The sequence below is a fragment of the Acanthisitta chloris genome, unplaced genomic scaffold, assembly GCF_000695815.1.
Source record: "Acanthisitta chloris isolate BGI_N310 unplaced genomic scaffold, ASM69581v1 scaffold18577, whole genome shotgun sequence".
Classification (NCBI taxonomy): domain Eukaryota; kingdom Metazoa; phylum Chordata; class Aves; order Passeriformes; family Acanthisittidae; genus Acanthisitta; species Acanthisitta chloris.
The window spans coordinates 29377-48262 of NW_008684508.1; the positions used below are offsets into that span (position 1 = coordinate 29377).

Here is an 18886-nt window from a genome sequence, read left to right on the forward strand (position 1 = left end):
GTGGTATTTTTACAGAGTGTTTAATTACTGCCCAACAAAGACTGAGTGACAAGAATGCTGTAGGACACTGACTAGCATAGCCACCAACAGAATTTGTATTTATTATTTCATGAATGAGTGCTGTTAGTATTTATAAAGGGATATTTTGCAACCTGGATATCTATTTTTAACAAATTTTGTTAAACTGGTGCTGGAGAATTTGGAGCACAATTCAAACACAAAGGGAGCAAATTGTGTAGTCATCAATTTATGCAGGGCCTTGGCAATGACTTGTTCTGTCTGGGAATGTTGCATTTAATATAGTTCAAAAAATATTCAAATAACAAAGTGTTTGGATCACATGGATGTTTTGATTTCAGTTTTAAAAAAGAAAAGATAATGAATGTACAGTTGAAACATTTTTTTAATCAATGCTAACTTCATCAGCCCCACACCACCTGTCATTAATGCCTTTGAGATAGAAGACAATCTCTAGTCAAAACTGTAAGATGTAGAGAAATAAAAGAGACTCTGCAGTGCCAAGAAAGCTGAAGAGTGCTTTGACCAGTACTGGTCAGAATGTACAAAATCATTGATAAAGATAATATAGACAGTGAGTGGAAAGAAGGAAATGGTGAACATAGAGGAAATCATTCAAACTGATTGGGAGCTACCAAAAAACAAGGGAAAACAGATCTGGTTGTGGAAACTTAAATACACCAAGAGAAAGGTTCTGAAGGCTGGGAGAGCTGAGATTTGAAGCTGCTGAAGAACAAGAGAGAATGGGTGGCAATTTCCTCCATGGCAAAAGGCAAAGGAGTTATTACCAAGATAGCTGCAGAACAGCACAACCTGGTTTTTTTTTCCAGGCAGAAAAGACAGTATGATAAAGCAGTTTCTGTATGTCAACCATCTGGTGTCTGCTTGGGAAAGAAAGATGGATAAAATTGAAGGGTTCCTTTTTATTCTTAGCTTCTGTTGTCAACTTTACTGTAGTATAGAATAATATTAATGCATTATACTTAGAAACTTTTATGCATGTGTTTTTGCCATCCAATACTGCCTTGCCTGAATTTCAATAACAGATGATAGTGCCTGTTGTAATAATTTATTTTATACAAATGCTCTTTTTTTTGTTAAATCACAAATAAGAAAATACGAAAACTGAGTTTCCTCTCTCCTGTCAGGTTTTCTGTGTCTAATCTAAAGTAAATTTTCTGGTATATTTTAGTGTTATAAACCATGTTAAATATTTATCTGAATTTGTTTCTAGCTGTTGCGAAACCAGAGGTTTTCAGCTTCCTTTCATCATGCAGTTGAAACAGTTGTTAACATGCTAATGCCACACATCACCCAGAAGTACAGAGACAATCCAGAGGCTTCAAAAAATGCAAACCATAGCCTTGCTGACTTTATAAAAGTAGGTACACAAGCAACTTGGACTCTGTGGTTTTCCTTGCAAAAATGCTACTTCTTCATGGATTTTCAAGATTCTTAAAGCCAACTCATATAAAGCTGAATATGCATAATGCCTTTTAAATACAATCCTATGTCTGACTTTAAATGCACTGAAGTATAATTTGAATTTTCTGTGACCAAGAAGACATCTGTTCAGAAATTTGATATATTAAAAAATTAATTTATGTTATTAAATCTTGCAGGAGTTTTGAGTAGTTATTTATTTGCATGCATTGACTTTCAGTGTCTTTCATGTTCAGCCAATAAGATCTAGCAGGGAGAAAAAAAGGGAAATAAAATGGTAGATAAAACTGCTGGTGGCATATCATTTTCATTTCTGTTAGGATAGAGTTCTTTTCAAACTGCATTTTATTTGTGATTTGTTTAAGTTCTGCCCTCTAAGGGAAAATTTGGTATTTGTATATGTACACATACATTTAGTTTGCTTGCTTTATCGATTTTTTTTATATTAAAACTGAAATGTCAATCACATGTTTGGAAGATAAACTTATTAAATATAGAAATATATTTACTGAACACTGAGACAGTACAAATCAATTCTATCTTGGTTTTGCTTGTTTTCCTCAGAGGTGTTTCACTTTTATGGATAGAGGCTTTGTTTTCAAGCAAATCAATAACTACATCAGCTGCTTTGCCCCAGGAGATCCAAAGGTACTCAGTGTTTTTAAACGAACTATTTTTAGGAGCTGTGTCTTGTTGAGGCATGTGGATAGAATCCTACATTAAGTCTTCAGACTTCTTCCCATTTACATTAGAAGTCTCTGCACTGTGACTAGAGTATTTTTATTCCTTCAAACTGCTTTTTCATATTTTGATTCCCATCTTCCGGTGCAATTTCACCACCCTAGAGCATGTGTATTGCAAAAGTGAGGGTTGGGGGTGCAACACTAAGGAGGAATTCTAAGCATGAGTGTGGCAGTCTGAAGCTGGAAGAGTTGATATTCAGTAAGTGCTTTCATGGCTACTTTTACTGCAGTGTGAAAGGATGTATCAGATGCCCAAAGAATTTCTTCTGTGGGTCCAAACTTCTCTTACATCAATGCATAATACACTAGTAAACTTAAATCTCTTTGGACAATGGGAACAGCAAATAGAACTATATCCAGTTGTCAAGTATGAATTATCCTGGATTTATTTTATGCTGACATGTGGTATCTTGACAGGTCCATATCCATCCTAGTGCAAGACTGACATAAATCACCCTTTTGTGTTGGAAATATGTTTTTAATGTGTTATTCAAATCACTGCATCAGTCATTTAATTTATACTTTAAAATTATTTTTGCAGACTCTTTTCGAATTCAAATTTGAATTTCTTCGTGTGGTCTGTAATCATGAGCACTACATACCTCTGAATCTACCAATGCCATTTGGAAAAGGCAGAGTTCAGAGATACCAAGGTAAATTCTTCCCAAGTAGTATATGGTATATTTCTTAGATGTCAGCTTTTCATTATTAGATGTGTAGACTGCGTAACTTCAGGTCTGTGAGATGTTGGAAAGCTTGAAATTGTTAAATAGAAGGCTAAAGTTGTAATCCTTTCGTTTAAAGTTAAAGAAAGTGTTTAGGTAGCAGAATAATCTTTCCAAAGTGTCTAGTCTTTGAAAGACCTGGTAAACTACATCCATGACTCTGCCTCCCTTTCCTGCTGTGTTTACTAAGTTTGCTTTTTTTGTGTTGGGTTTGTTTGGTTTTTTTTCCCATGAATTAGCTTTTAATTCACTAGCTGTGGAACTCTGCAACACTCCTGTAGGTAGGTATGCAGTGTGAGACTTGCTGTACTTCTTGTTTTTTTCATATACCCTTTCAGGATAGAAGGGACTTCAGTAGGTCTGTAGCCCAACCTCCTGCTCTGATCCTGTCAGGCCTTCCCTTCTCCAGATGGAACAAGCTCAGTTCCCTCGATTTTTCATGAGAGGATATGTGTTCAACACTCTAAGTACCTTGATGGTCCTTCACTGAACTCACCCAAGTTAAGAATCCTCTTTTACTAGGAGGCCCAAATACTACACACAGTATTGCAGATACGTCTAAGCAATGCCAAGTAAAGGGGAAGAAACACTTCCCTTGATAATACTGGCTCTGATCCTGTTGGTACAGCCTAGTATGCTGTTAGCCTTCATTGTTATCAGGGTGCCATGCTAATTCCTGTTGAAGCTACTGCCCACCTGGACCCCTATGTGTTTTTCAGCAGAGCTGCTCCCAAGCTAGTCATTCCACAGCCGGTACCATTGCAGGAAGTTTGTCCATCCCAGGTGTAGAATTTTGTATTTGACCTTGTTGAATTTAATTGCCATTGCTGTAGACCTATTTCTGCAGAATTCAGATTCTTTTGAAATGCAGCTCTGCCCTTTGTGCATATGGACTGTACCCCATCCAAAAAACTGATGAGGGTGCACTCCATCTCCTCTTTCAGGTCATTGATGCAGTAGTATTAAGTAGAATAGACCCTGGGAAACTCCTGTTGTAGCTGGTCTCCAAGTAGAGTACAAACCATTAACGACCAACCTCTGAGCCCAGTGATCCATCTGGTTATTTTGCACGTTTAGGTGTCCATTCACCTAGGCTGTAATGTCCCATCTTGAATACAATGACCATCTAGGATACAATGTCCATACAGTGGACATCTGCTATTCTCCCCCTAAAACAGACAAGTTTACCTGTCTTAAAACATGAATGTATTCTGGCCATTCCCAGTCACACTCTTCTTCACTTGCTGAGAAATGACTTCCAAGAGGACTTGCTCCATGACTTTCCCAAGGACCAAAGAGAGACCTGTAGTTCCTGTGAATTATTCTTGCCCTGTTTTTGAAGATGTATATGATGTCTGCCTCAGTGATCTCAAGGTCCCAATTATGGAAGACCCCTGATCACCATGGCTTAAAGGTGATAGTGAGTGATCTTCCATTGATACCAGTTAACTCACTCAGCATCTCACCTGGTGGTGTGGATTTGCGTGACTGGAGATCTCTCGTGAGGTCCCTAACCTGATCTGATCCACTGCTGATAATTGCCTTTCTTGAAGCTGCTCTCTGGCCTGTTAAGGCCTGGGAAGTGTGGCAGTGAAGGATAAGCTAACAAAGACAGGGAGTACCTCAGGTTTACTCTAGTCCACTGTTTTTAAGTCACAGTCCCCATTTATCAAATATCCCATGTTTCTCTTATTCAGGCATTTAATGCTAATGTGGTAAAAGCTCTTCTTGTTGCTATTGATGTCCATTAGCAGTTTCAGCTGTAGCTGAGCTTTGACTTTCCTTGCACTCTCCCTTCATACTTGATCAGTGCTTTTACATTCCTCTTTTGTAGCTTGTCCTCGTTTCCATCTCAGGGATATTTTTTTGTTTGTTTTTGCTTTGGAGCTCAGTCATGAATGTCCTGTGTAGCCCAGCTGGGCTCCTGGTACATCTAGCCTTGTGCCAAAATGAACAGTATGTTGGCTATTGCATTTGTGGCTGTGAAGACATTGATTTCTTCCAGCCGTGAACCTTAGCAGAAATCACTAGGCACAGGTGTGAGGAAGGTGCTTTATAAGTAAACCTGCCTAACGTATTTTTGTAGACCAGGTTATTTTTTTCTGAAATAGTTATTCAGTAGACTCTACTATGTTAATAAAGTTGAGTATAGCTAATTAATACTTTCATCAAGTTAGAACAAGATAGAACAAGCTTTGGGACTACAAGCTAGACAGCTGCTTAGAACTTTTTCCTGTCTTGAGCTTTTTTAAACCTTTGGGAGTGTCTTGGATAATAACACCGTTTAAATATTTCCATAGAAAAGAGCCTGGGAGTTGCTGGTTTAGGGATCCTAAGAAAAAAGTAAAACTAGAGAAGATAGTGTTCCTGATTCCACAGTAAAGAACACTGTACAATGCCACTCCTGGCAAACTAGGAGTTCAGCCAGGAAATAAGACCTTTATCAGAAGTGTTTCTGGCTCTGTTTTGCTGTGCCAAGTGAAAGAGATCTTGGGTGATGTTGTTGGCTCTTAAGTGAAGATTCTTTTATAACACAAAAAATGCTTCCAAGAGGGAGCAGTTTGACTTTGCTGTGTCTGATGTGCTGAGTTTTACCTCAGTATGAAGGTAATTGATAAATTGATTTAAATAAAACCATTCCTTACATGGAACTTATACTTTACTTCCAGACCTTCACCTGGACTATTCATTAACTGATGAATTCTGCAAAAATCACTTCTTAGTTGGACTGCTTCTAAGGGAGGTGGGCAATGCATTGCAGGAGTTCAGAGACGTGCGGCAGATTGCTATTAGTGTGCTCAAGAATTTGATGTTAAAGCATTCATTTGATGATAGATATGCTACCAGGGTAAGTGTATTGCTATGCTAGTAGTACAAATTAATAAAGTGTGCACATATACAGGAAGTTTTTAATTTCACAAAAAAAACCCTTGTTAATTTGTGGCAAAACTACTTTTGCTCAGACCATGATGAAAATATGTGTGAAAATTGTATCACGATCTATCTGCAAATTCCATCTATTTGCCAAATGAAACAGCAAAGCACCTTTTATTATAATTATGTGTGGGTTTGCATTTTAGCATTTTTAACAGAACTGCTGTTCTTAAAGTAATCAGATTGTTGCAAGCATTTTTTAAGCTCTTCGTTTCATTAAACATTATCTCTTAAGATTTGGCAGCTGTCCTTCCATCATCCATTAGTTGTAAAATGAGTCTGAGAAAACTACCAGTCATGGTGGTAATTTTTTTAATTTTCCTGACTTTTTTGACATCAGTTGTGCTGTGAAGAAGCCATAAAATTATAATGAAAGGTATCATTAGTTTATCAAGCCAACATAATATTAATTTACTTGGGTAGTCTTAGCTGAAATCACATTAATTTTGGGGGTTCTCTGCATTCTATTGAAACAGTAAGTAAAATTTACTGACCTTCTGTAAATTAGCATGAAATACAGTGATGATCACTGCTTTTGCATTTATGAATTTACAAATGTGGGCTCTGGCTTAGCAAGTATTTATTAAATGCTCTTTTTTTGTAAATTAGGAGTGACTAGACTGAAAGTAATTGGTGATTAAAAATGAAAGCTGCAATTTTTTAATGAACTGTTAAACTCTATTTAGAGCCATCAAGCAAGAATAGCCACTATGTATTTGCCACTCTTTGGACTGCTCATAGAAAACGTTCAGCGAATCAATGTTAAAGATGTGTCTCCGTTTCCTGTGAACCCTTCCAGCAATGTGAGTGACCATTTTTATTTGGTGTTCTGGATTATTTTCGTCATAATTTATTGGTAACATGATTAGGAAACATGGCATACTCCTGGCAAACAAAAGGTTTCATAAGTCTCAGAATTCTGGAAGTTCGTTTTTGCTTTTTCTGAGCTTAGATAACCTTTATGGTTTAGACTGCAGTTTCTCTTATCCAGATAGGTTATACCTAATATAATAATTCACTGGTTTGATCCTACATACAGCCTACAGTGCCCTCAATGATCTCCAGGTGAAACTCTGAAGAGTTCTGGAGAATGTTAGGCCTCACAGACTGTACAGCATCAGTACACAGCCATGTGTCTATATTTCAGTACAAAACCGACCACATGGGCTTGGACCTGCACCATCTTTGTGAGTGCTCTAGGAACTGCTAAAGAAGCTGAAATAACTCTTTATTAGAAACAAAAATTATCAGTTGGTTCTGCCTTCCATTTGTATCTATTATCCAGTTTCGATGCAAATTCTGAGAGAGTTTTCATTAAATTGTCTTTGTTTTTTTACACAAAAATTCCACTTCCCCTTATTCTTCTTGGCAGTTTGTATAAATGTTTTGCCTCTATTCTTGATCCTGGAGTTGAAGCCGGTTGTGTGTACTACTTTTTTATGCAAGGGGATACTCCCTTGGCATCTAACACAGAGAATTAGTTCTGTTCAGCAAGATCCCAACAAATTCAGTATTTGCTGTTCATCAGAAAAGATTGTATATTGGTGGTAGGTTTTTTTCAAAAAGTTTTACTTTTTAGTTCAGTCCAACACTGAAACAAATGAACCACAAAAAAAAAAAGAGGTTCATTTTCTAGAAGTTAGAGGAGGGTTTAACCTTAAAGGAGTGTGCATTTGGAAGAGCTGTAGTGTAAGAGACTACAGAAGAGTGAATTCAAATGGGATTTGTGAAGAGTATATATTGAGATATTATAGTTGCATACAGTTAGTGAATCTAAGATTTAATTGCTCATGTCTTTTGTTTTTGTCTGAATCTTGCTGTGTTCTGTTTGGTATTAAGAAAAAAGGTTGCAAAAGTCTTCCAACAAGAGAAATATTTGAGTGTTCGAAATAAATGTGATTTGAGTCTTTTTGAAATACCTGGTTTACAGTGTTCCAAATTCAGTGGCATATTCATTTCAGCAGTGTTTCCTGAGGTACCCTGAGTTTTAGGCTATCCCAAGCTCATTCCATTCTTTTGAGTATATTTAACAGAAGTTACAACTTAAGGAAGAAATATATAACAAATACTTCTCTAGAAGATAAAATATGTCATATTCATTAAGTCTGTAATGTAGGAAAATAATCACATTTTTCTCTCTTTTCCAAGCAGAGTGCAAAGGATGATTCACTGAACTTGCCAACCGCAAGTCAGTTAGTAACACCACAAAAATCAGGAAACACATTGGATAACAATCTTCCTAAAGATGTGTTTGGTGTTATCTCTGGCATTGGTAAGCACTTAAAATAAGTAAAAAGGAACCGGGTTCTTTTTTCGTTAGTTGCCCTAAGTAAATGTTTTGTGTGAAACTTTGGTTGCTTTCTGCACATGTACTTGAATGTTACTGCTGCTTTCATCAACAGAACCCAGTGGAGTCAACTGTTCAGTGTGGGTCAGATTTCAGTCTGTACATGAAATCTTTCTTTTGAAATCTTTTGGGGTGTGCTTTTTTATATGATACTAAAGCTATTTCCTGGAGTGGGTCTGCTTTTTTCCCTGTCAAAGGTGGTAGTTCTTGTCTTGCTTCAGGGAAATAGGAGGTGAGACCAGCCTTAGTTACTTAGGGCAAGAGTGCCATAATCTGCAATTTTGTACATGGTGTTAGAGGCCACCTCTAAGTGATGCTTGCACACACCTGTGGGCATCCTCTTCTCTGTCTCCCTCATGTTTTTCTGTTTGTTGTTGTCTGCTGTAATTAGCTGTGTCACTTATTAGTCAGATAAAAAAAAAGATATAAAAACTGGGAAAGGGGAGTATTTTAAATAGACATGTTTCTCCATGGAGATGTGTATGTATTGCTACGTATGGGTTTTTATACACGTGTGTATGCAGTTGTACAGAAGTCTGTGTATGTATATACATAATTTGCTGAAACTCTAGAATTTGTCTGCATTGGAAAGTAACTAAATAGAATTAAGTATTTGCCTTCTTGATATATACATATATGGTGATTTTGAAAGTCTGACGAAGCTGTGGAGTGACTTTTGTCAGTATATGCTTTATCTGAGATTTTTATATTGTTTGGGTTTGTGGTTTTTGTTTTTTTAGCTTCTCCATACACCACATCAACTCCAAATATTAATAGCGTGAGGAGCGCTGACTCAAGAGGTTCTCTTATAAGTACAGACTCAGGAAACAGTCTCCCAGAAAGACACAGTGACAAGAGCAATTCTCTTGACAAGGTAAAAAGAAAAAACAGACTGAAATAAAACCCCAAAAGTTTATTCCTAAAATTTCATCCTAATTCTCGTAGAAGTTAACTTCTCTTGCCTCCATTGTGAACGGGCTTTAGTAACTTTAGAGCAGTATTTTACGTAAGTTTTTCTTTTGCAAAATAATGGTCTTATGAACTCTTTTCACATTACATTTGTTATGCTGTTTCACAGGAAATACAATCAGATTTTCTATGTAAGCAAGCAGTTGTTTCCTTTGCTAGAGAAAGGCACTGGATGAAGTGTATTGAATTTTGCGTGAGCTGACTGAATTCAAGTTAGGACAGCTGCTTTGGTTTTGTGGGAACCTTCACTCCATCTTGTTCTATACACAATATACTTAGCACTTTTGAAATGTTGAAAAACCAGTTGCTGTGCTTTCTCTGGGTGATTTCTTTTCTGTCAATTTGACTTTCCTAAATGATTTCACTTAAAAGCTGTTACAGATTAGACCCTCTGGCTGCAGTAGCTATGAGGTACTTAGTCATGTCTTTCTAGAGTGTGTATTGATAGTGATCACATTTCATTTTCTTAGATCTTGTTGTGCAAGTCACAACGTGTTAACTTTTTCCCCTTGACTCTGACATGCCTTCGTGTGGCAGAGAGAGAAGCTTCTCAGAAGGCACTCTGCTTATGCTATACACCCAAATGGAGAAGAAGAAGAAAATTCTCACCCTGCAAAGAAAAACCGTATTACTATGGATTTTTCACTTCTGACATTTCCAGCTTTGCCAGAGAAAATTTTGCATACTACTTTCCCTCTTCAGTTACAAGAAGTATCTGGTTTTTGTGCTTGGTATAGTTAAGCTTCTGAGTGAAGTGTGTGATCAGTAGTTTTGCCACTTCTTTGCAACAGTTGAATCTCAAACCCAATATATGCAATGCAACCATGCAAAATATGTTTAAATGTCAAACCTGGAGTAATTCAAGTGCATGATTTAGTTTTAAGTATAAAAATCCAATCACTTTAAATATCTGCAGAAGTTGAGTCTTGGGGTCTTTAATATAAATAGAAGTAAAAAAATCTTTTTTATTGGCCAAGGTAATAAAGAAATATTTTGTGTATATACTGTTGCTAAATGGCAATGCTGTCATCTATTACTTAGTTGTCATGTTAATTACTAATGTGTAGTGTTTTAACCAAGTAAAAGGGTTTTCAAAGGCGTCAACATCCTTTGAAAATTCTACTCTGGTCTGCCAATTTAGGTAACACAGGATTTGTGTTTTGCATGCTGTAAATATTTTCCCCAAATAATACTTAACCCTGGCTTCTTATTTGTTGCTTTCCAAACTTTCTTTTTTAGTAGCTCAGTTGTTGAGTGCATGTTATCTTTGAGTTTTTGCTCATTGCTTGATGTCATTACTGAAGAGCCATGTTTTTTGTTCTAATTTTCTTTCAGAATAATCTGTAGCACTCTACTTGTGGAATCATAATAGATTGGAAGTATATCAGTTTCTGTTTTAATATGTGCATACTTCCTAGGTTATTGACATGATTTTAAACTAAGCTTCTGAGTAGCTATAGTCCTAGTTTTGTACATGTTCAGCTGTTTTAGAGGGAATATTATCTAGAGCTCTGGACAGTATCTGAAAGTCTAGGAAACACAAATTCTGTTTCTGCTCTGCTACCCAGTACTTACCTGCTCTATTTTAGTATCCATAAAGCTGTGCAGTAGCACCTCCTTGTTCACTAGAGATATTTCAAAGATAAAGCTTTTTAGGTTTTAGAATCTGTAATAGTCAGGACTATGGAGGTATCCATATTCTAATTTACAGTAACTTCTGGCTAGTATCATTTCACAATCAGTTACACTGTGCATCCATTCAATGACTAATATGTGATAGATTTACAGAGATTATTTTAGCAATTCTTTCCTTTTACATGGAATGCATTAAAGGGCTCAGCAGTCAATGGATGTGATTGCTGTGAAAGGTTCCTTCATGGCTTAGCATGTCTTTTGCTTTCATTGAGGAGTATTCCTGGAAGGGTTGTTGTTCTACACTTGAGGTACTGGCACTGCTCACTTTGTTTATGAATTTAGGGGTTGGAATGGACCTTAGAGATCATCTAGTCCTAACCCCCTGCTCTGGGCAGGGACACCTCCTCACTAGACCGGGATGCTCAAGGCTTCATCCAACCTGGCCTTGAACACCACCAGGGTTGGGGCAGCCACCACGTCCCTGGGCAACCTGTGCCAGTGTCTCACCACTCTTACAGCAAAAAAAACATTTTCCTCACACCAGATGCTTTTCTCCCTTGAGTCTATTTTTTTCCCTAATTTTGATATGAAGGATTTCTTCCCACACTGGTATGTGTCTTGAAGAAGGCCATGGAGCCAAGGTGGTCCAGCTTTCTTGCAGAAAGAATTTCACAGATAAGTTGTATCAGACAGCAGCATTTATTTTTGAAGTCTTCTATCTAAGCAGGAGAGGCATGCTTGATTTCTACAATTTGTGTATCTGTTTATAATTAATTTGATAAAGCATCACTGTTATGTGACTTTTCCTCTTACTCCTCCTCCTGGGGGAAAGAAATCATACAAAGAGGAATTAAAAATAAGCAAAGGTGAAGAGGCCTAATTTGGTATACTTCATGTGTGTTATGTGGTTTAGTGACCTGTCTCTACATAAACATTTTTGTCTCCATTCTGAGATCCTTTTTCTGTTGCAGGAATTAATAAAGCAATTTAAACATTTTCGTTTATTACCAGTTTAAGAACTCTTCAGCCAAAATACATCTGTTTTCTTTTTAGAACCAACAGAGCAGCACTTTAGGAAGTTCTGTTGTTCGATATGACAAACTTGACCAAGCAGAGATCAAAAGTCTGCTCATGTGTTTCCTTCATATTTTAAGAAGTATGTCAGAAGGTAGGTAATGCCAACTGGTTTTCATAAATTGAAAGTCATGTATTGGATTTATACCTGTGATTTTAATACCTTTTCAAAATCAGCATAATATTTTAGGTGTAGGTACTATGCTGTGCTGTTTTTTACAAATATGTGTGATTGATCAAATTAAACTCTGACTGGAACCTTGTAAGCATTAAATACTCTTTTTTTCTTCAAAGTGTGAGGTTACCTAAAGGACTTGTTAAGAAACTGTGTGTTTCTGTGCCATTGTACAGTTTGGTTTGGAAAATGGAGGTGAAGAATAATTCATTGTTCTATAGAAGTGTCTTGGGCTGGTCCATTCCTCCATTCTGCAGAACTTCCTGTATGACAAGGGAGCCAAATGATTTGATTATTGTCTATATTTCCATTTCTGGAATGGGGATATTAGTGCTTCTTCATTCTCCTGGGATGTTTGTGGATGATGATCCATTGAATTTTTGAAAGAGTCGTGTTATCCTGGATAAGGTTACTCAGGTATACAAATACTGCATGAATGGCACATCTTACTTCTTTACTGGGATCATACATCTTGGAATCATCCCTATCCATGATCAATATTTTTAAAAGAGGGCAAGTCCCTTCTGGTAAACACATTGACTTTTTCAGTTTGTGCTGTCAAAAGTAGTTAATTCATTCTCTGTGCTTATTTAGTTGTTAATTTTTGAAATTCAAGATTATGTAGTACTTGAACTCTAATTTATTACACTACTTAATCAAGAATGAGTATTTGAAAGGTTAATAAATATTCAATATCCAATCACACCGTTAGATTTTTCATGTAATTGCATTGATATCTGTATATATTTTAATTACAAAGAATAATAAAACTCAAAATTACTTTTCTCACTATTTACACTTGGAAATGTGTAAAAATTCATCATTGTTTCTTGGATATTCAAGTTTAAATTTAACCACAGTGGGGATTTTTTTTAGTCTCAATTCTCCTGGGAAAGAACAAGTGTCAAATAAACTAAGTCACACATCTTTGTGATAACTTTGAATTTGTTGGCTAATTTTGAACATTTTTGGCAAAACAGACCAGGTCTTGCCTATGTACCTACAAGTTTTGCAGAACATATGTAGCTGTTTCTGAAAGTTGTGCACAGAAAAACTGAAGCCCCTGCTGACAAGCTGTCCACAGTAAAACATTATAAATAAAAAAAAATCATAAATTTGAATTTAAAAGATACTGAGACCAATCTGTGCAGAAGCAGGTTGTAGGACTAACAGTCTAAAGGGTTCTGAAGTCTTGTATTTTTGTTACACTGTAGTCACTATGGACTGCACAATTATTACTATTTGAAATACGAAATTGTACAAGAATATTATGGATTCATTAAAATCTTATTGTAGAAACTAATTTTGAGAATTAGTATGTACTTTTGTATAATCAGCTTCAGAGAAAACTTTAAAGAGTAATCGTTATCTTTACCCCACAGGCCATTTCTAGATTCTCTGAATCCTCTTTATCTGAAAACTAAGAACTGATGTTAACTCTTCTGTTTAATATTTTTATGTTTTCTACATTTATCTTGTTTTTAATATTTTTCATTTTCCTAGATGCATTGTTTACATATTGGAACAAGGCTACAAAATCTGAACTCATGGACTTTTTCACGATTACAGAGTAAGTTCTTTTTGTACTTGTCACAAAATCATATGGTTTGCTATGCTGTTAGAAACACGAGTGGATATAAGAGTGTGTATATGTTGTTACTTATTTTTATTGAAAAAATAATACCACATTGGTCTATTCAGAAGTCCTTAGCTTGATGTGCACAGTTGCATGTCTGTCCAGTTCCATGGTAGTCGCTGAAATTAAGCTTATACAGAAGGAGTCTCAGGAAGTTCCTAAACAGTGAGTACTGTTAGTATTTCTGCACTCATAAAGAGTAACAAGACATTCCAACTGTCTTGTTCTCTGTCTGCATTGGAGTTCCTCTTGTAGTGTGAACTTCTGAAGCTATATGATTGCATAGCAAAATGCATTGAATTGCATAACTTCAGAACCATCTTCCCAGCATTCCTCTTGTGTCTTCTGCTATTTCATAAGGGATAAGATACAGGATGAACCCAGTATTTGTTATTAATGGCTAGACTCCATCCCTGTGCACACTTAGGGTGTTTGTTCATGAGAACTGACTGATACCTTAATAAAAAGTGAAGAAGGCTCTCTACTTGAAGTGGTTCACCAGAGAAGCATTTCAGCTTGCCTAGCTTGTTTCACTAAACTGCTTTCCTTTCTGTTGTAGAGGCTCAATGTAATATCAGTCGTTAATTATGGAATGTGCTACTCAAGGTCTATGTTAAGAATAGATTGTAGGTAGTGTTTTAGCTCATCATTTGAGTACATCTGGGTGGGTATTGATTATACTAGAGACAGAACTGAGCAACTGTATGAGCCTACTTACTAGACTCCCTGAAGCCTGAGACACAAACAGTACAGAATCAGTGGTGAGCAGTATTTTGCCATCAGATACTTATTTCTGGACAGGATTGGGTGAAATCTAATCAGTTATCTCAAATTACTAGTTGCAAAGAAGATTTCCGTCACAGTATAGGTGTAGGGCATAATGAATCTTTTTAGAGGGAATCTTACAGGGAATACCAACTCTTTTGGTCTTATTAGTGGAGTGAATGATGTCACAGTTCCTTAAACCAGAGCAAGAACAAGGTTCATTAGAGTCTGCCTCTTGTACTTCTAAGAATATTTTGCCAATACACTTAAAATCCATTTTTTTAATGCTTTTTATCAATACAGGCCATCACAGTAGTTTTCTCATTACCTCAGTAAAAGGCAGTGCAAAGACCTTTTTCAGAAAATAGAATGACGAGTTTGAGGGAGGCAAACACCGTTCTGATTTTGCTGTTTAGAGACAGTTAAGCTAGTTAAGGTGTGAGTTCAAAATGGAGTTGAAGAGTCTATTTGCTGGTCTTCTTGTTCACAACTGCCACATGAAAGAGAAGGCCTGAAAACTGGCTTTCAGTTTGGATTTGCACCTTAAAGAACTTTTAGAACACTCTTACCTGAGGAACAAGGGAAGTTAGGTTGTGTTCTGTATTATCAGAATAATTCCTTACAGTATAGAAAGAGTAAAATGAAATCAGTATTGCAGCCTCCATTCGCACCACTTTTCTTGATTTGAAAATGTGACTTCTAGTTAATTAGTCATTAGTGTAGTGTCCTTACCAGGGGCATAGATTATTTTTTTAATGAAAAAATTATCATTGGTAATTTGTCTTTATCATCTTCTTATTGTAAAAGCATATTCCCTTTAGAAACTAGTTCTGTCAGAAACTCTGTTATTATCCTGGAGTCTGGAGAACTTAAATAAAACCCTACAAAACAAACAAAAAAAAAAAAAAGGCAATCTGTAACTGAGAGAGTTTAGGTGGGGGAAGCAAAATGTTTTGCTCTGATCTTGAACCCTTATGCACATTTTCCAAAATATATGCATGTATGTGATGTCTGGATATCTCTGTGCTTCCTTCCTTCATGTTCCTTGCCCTGGCTTGCTGTCCATTTGTAATTAACTGTAGCTGTGGGCCTCATTTCACATAATGAAATTTTGTCTCTGAGAGACTAAACATTTCTTCTCTAAAAGGATTAAGAATCTATACAAGATGGAGCACTTGAACTTTGTTTACAGTTTTCTAAGGTGTTTTGCTTTTTTTCCCCACCATTTAGCCCTTCTGCCATGTCATTGTTAGACTCGTGCTAGCTGTGCTCTGGGGGCTGCTTTATGCGCCATTTGCTGTCAGTCCCAATTTGCCCAAAACGACTAACCATCTGTGACTGATTTCAGAAGAGCCAAGTTTACCCTTTTTTTTGGCTTGGGGACTGGAAGAGAATTTTAAGGGTGGGAGAAATAAAGAAGTTTTATGTTGGAAGAGTTTGAAGTTAACAGTAACAGCTGAATGTTTCCAATGTACACAAATCTAGAAGAGATTGTTTTAAGTGTTGCTTCTCTGACTTGTGTTCTCTGCAGAGTATGCTTACATCAGTTCCAGTACATGGGAAAACGATACATAGCCAGGTACTGTGTGGATTTTAAATTTCAGTCTTGTTCACTAAGAATAATGCTACAATATGCCTTGAATCTCTATTACAAATAAATTGCACGACTAGAAGAATTACTGTGAAATGGTACATAGCAGGTTGAAGTAAGTAACTGGTTACTATATTAACAAATCTGTATCCTATCTGAAAGTCTGGTGTCTGTTTAAGAATGATGTGTGTTGTGTTTGTTGTCAATTAGTTTAAAATCCACCCCTTTTACAGCACCTTTCTTCCTTGAAATAGTGTCTTTGGGAAAGAAATTTCATTATTTGTTTTTTTTTATTCACTTGACCATAAAAACATGTCCATTGAAATGCTTTAGAAATCTTACATATAGTGTTTTTACTGGAAGGGTAGTAGTGAACATTCCAACATTGCTGTTTTTCGATTCGAAGTCTGAAGTACTGTTAGACAACTGTACATTCCCTCTGAAAGTTGTTAGGAGTCAGAAATTTGTATTAAATTATTTTATTTTAATATAGCAACTTGTTTAGGCCTTGCACTGTGTTTGACATGGTGATACTGTTATAATTATACTGGTAGGGCCCTCTTGTGCTCAGTGAGAAAGTTGTTGCTGACTTTGGGTGATAAAACATTCTAATCTATAATGTTAGATGTTTTGTTTCTAATTTAGATATGTGAATCTCTTTCTACAAACTTGACTATGTCCTTGGAAATTTTTCAGAAAAAAACCAATCTCGTCTCTGTTCACATAACCTAAGAAAACCTCAAAAATAAATCTGGCTTTCTTAAGATTCTGTTTGTAACCTTTGTCTTCAAGTGTGCTTCAAACTCTGGATTTACAGGAGTCTGTAGTTTTCAGGCTTTTTGTAAAAGTTCTTCCAACTAATTTGACTAGTTTGTAGAAGACACTACCACACTTCCTTTTTGTTTACTGATCCCCTGGTCTGTGTGCTGCATGTCGACGCTGAAAATGTTGAGCTATTGAAATCATCTGGTGTTCTGCAGAAATACTGAATTTTCCCAGTCAATGTGGCTTTCTCACCTCTCACATTGCCGTTACACTGAAGCATATCACAGTCAATGCACGTACTCTTAAATACACAAATGGCAGAGAATGAAAGAGAACAGGGATCCTGTAATTCAAGCACTGGTTTCCATTCTTCATCAGCTCTGGTGGTGGTACACAGTAGGAAGTTAGCCTGTATTGATTGCTAACACAGATCACTTTTCTGTTTTCTTCATTTGATTGCTGCAAATTTAACAAAGTCTATGGCTCTTCTCCCTTCCTGCTTGGGTAAGAAGTACATGATAATATCTCAGTTAATTCCTGCTCTCCTGTTGCACGTGTGCTTTCTAATTTTACTGCTGTATGTCCTTCTAACCTTTTTGCTAACAGTGAATTCAGTTTTGGGTTCTGAATATTTTCAGAATATTTATGTTCTCCAATATTTATGTTTTCAAAAGCTCTGAAGTAAATTTAACACTTCAAGAGCAGCTGCTTATGTGCTTTTGCTTTCATGCTTTGAGGTTTTAAGAAAGAGTTTGCTGTGATAGTTTTTTTTTTAAGCTACCTATTTTTGTTTTACAAAGAAATAGTTCTTTCTATAAAACTTCTTGTGCTTAACTAACAACACTTCCTGTCTTGCTGCAGTTTGACATGTCTAACTTTTGCTTCTATCCCATTTCACCCATCTTGCAGGAACCAGGAGGGGTTAGGATCCATAGTTCATGATCGAAAATCTCAGACATTGCCTGTTTCCCGTAACAGAACAGGAATGATGCATGCCAGATTGCAGCAGCTGAGCAGCCTGGATAACTCTCTCACTTTTAACCACAGTAAGTCTCATGACATGATAACATTCGTCATCCTCAACCAGTACCACAACACCAGAGACAGGTCCCAGAGCCACACCAGTGCATTTCAATAACTTTTACTGTTCTAGGTCAAGCAAATAGCTGGAAGCACTCGATGGTCTTTTCTCTGCTTTATAACAGAGTGATCAATGCTGGCTGATGCCATAACATGGAGCATGGTTAACTACAGTGTATTTCAAAACTGTCTTTTAATATTTGGCTTTAATTATATGCACTTCAAACTTGTGCTGCCCATCATTACAAAGTTTACTTTATTTTATTCTATTTGCTTTATTAGGCTGCTATTTTTTCCTCCCACTTGGTCTTATAAATTAGTAGTCTAAAATATATGCACTCTGACCATATCTCCATGTTTTGACATCGCCTAAGGAGAAATAAGTTTCTTAGAGTTTCTGCAGAGATTGTGAGCCCATGATTTGGTTTGTCTGGAAGTGAAAAAGCGTCCAATAATGAAGTGATTTTTCTGTTTTCAGTGTGAGAAAGATATCAAGTATTCTGGGAATTTCTGTAGACAATGGTAAGATTTAATCAGGTTGAAGTCAGCTTGTATAAGACTGCTGTACTGAAAACTAAATCTGCTTGTGGCCTATCTTTTTAAACATGCTGCTTCTAAATTGCAAAATATGCTGTATGTAAAGTATTCTAAAGCACCATTTTTCAATTTTCAGCTTCAAAAAACAGTGAAACTGGTTGACTAATCCAGTAAAATACAACACTGGTACTGAAAAGAATTGTGTGCAGTAAACCAATTACTTGAGTTAACTGTATGTTCACTGTGTTCATTCTTTGATTTCCCGAAGCATATCTAACTGTCCCTTAAAATCTTTTAGCTCTTGATCTGTAATATAAAGCAACAGTCAGTCTAATTGCACGAGACTTACCACATAGTCTTGTGTAAAACTGAAAAAAGAAAAAAGTCCCACAAAATCTTTGTTCATAAATGCATTCTCACATCTGTTTAAATATAAGAAATAAATTGCT

At 36.4% G+C, this 18886-nt stretch overlaps 1 protein-coding gene across 1 annotated transcript in view; it reads left to right on the forward strand.

The window, feature by feature from the left end:
• DOCK9 (dedicator of cytokinesis 9) overlaps window positions 1-18886 on the forward strand; it is a gene marked incomplete at its 5' end in the record, with an annotated part of 69223 nt that overhangs the window by 28985 nt on the left and 21352 nt on the right. The window contains 11 exons of the mRNA XM_009079375.1: window positions 1253-1399; window positions 2026-2109; window positions 2746-2857; window positions 5599-5777; window positions 6550-6666; window positions 8015-8135; window positions 8951-9084; window positions 11868-11982; window positions 13567-13633; window positions 15996-16043; window positions 17730-17866. Of these exons, the coding sequence (XP_009077623.1) occupies window positions 1253-1399; window positions 2026-2109; window positions 2746-2857; window positions 5599-5777; window positions 6550-6666; window positions 8015-8135; window positions 8951-9084; window positions 11868-11982; window positions 13567-13633; window positions 15996-16043; window positions 17730-17866 (1261 nt within the window). The remainder of the gene's footprint in view (window positions 1-1252; window positions 1400-2025; window positions 2110-2745; window positions 2858-5598; window positions 5778-6549; window positions 6667-8014; window positions 8136-8950; window positions 9085-11867; window positions 11983-13566; window positions 13634-15995; window positions 16044-17729; window positions 17867-18886) is intronic.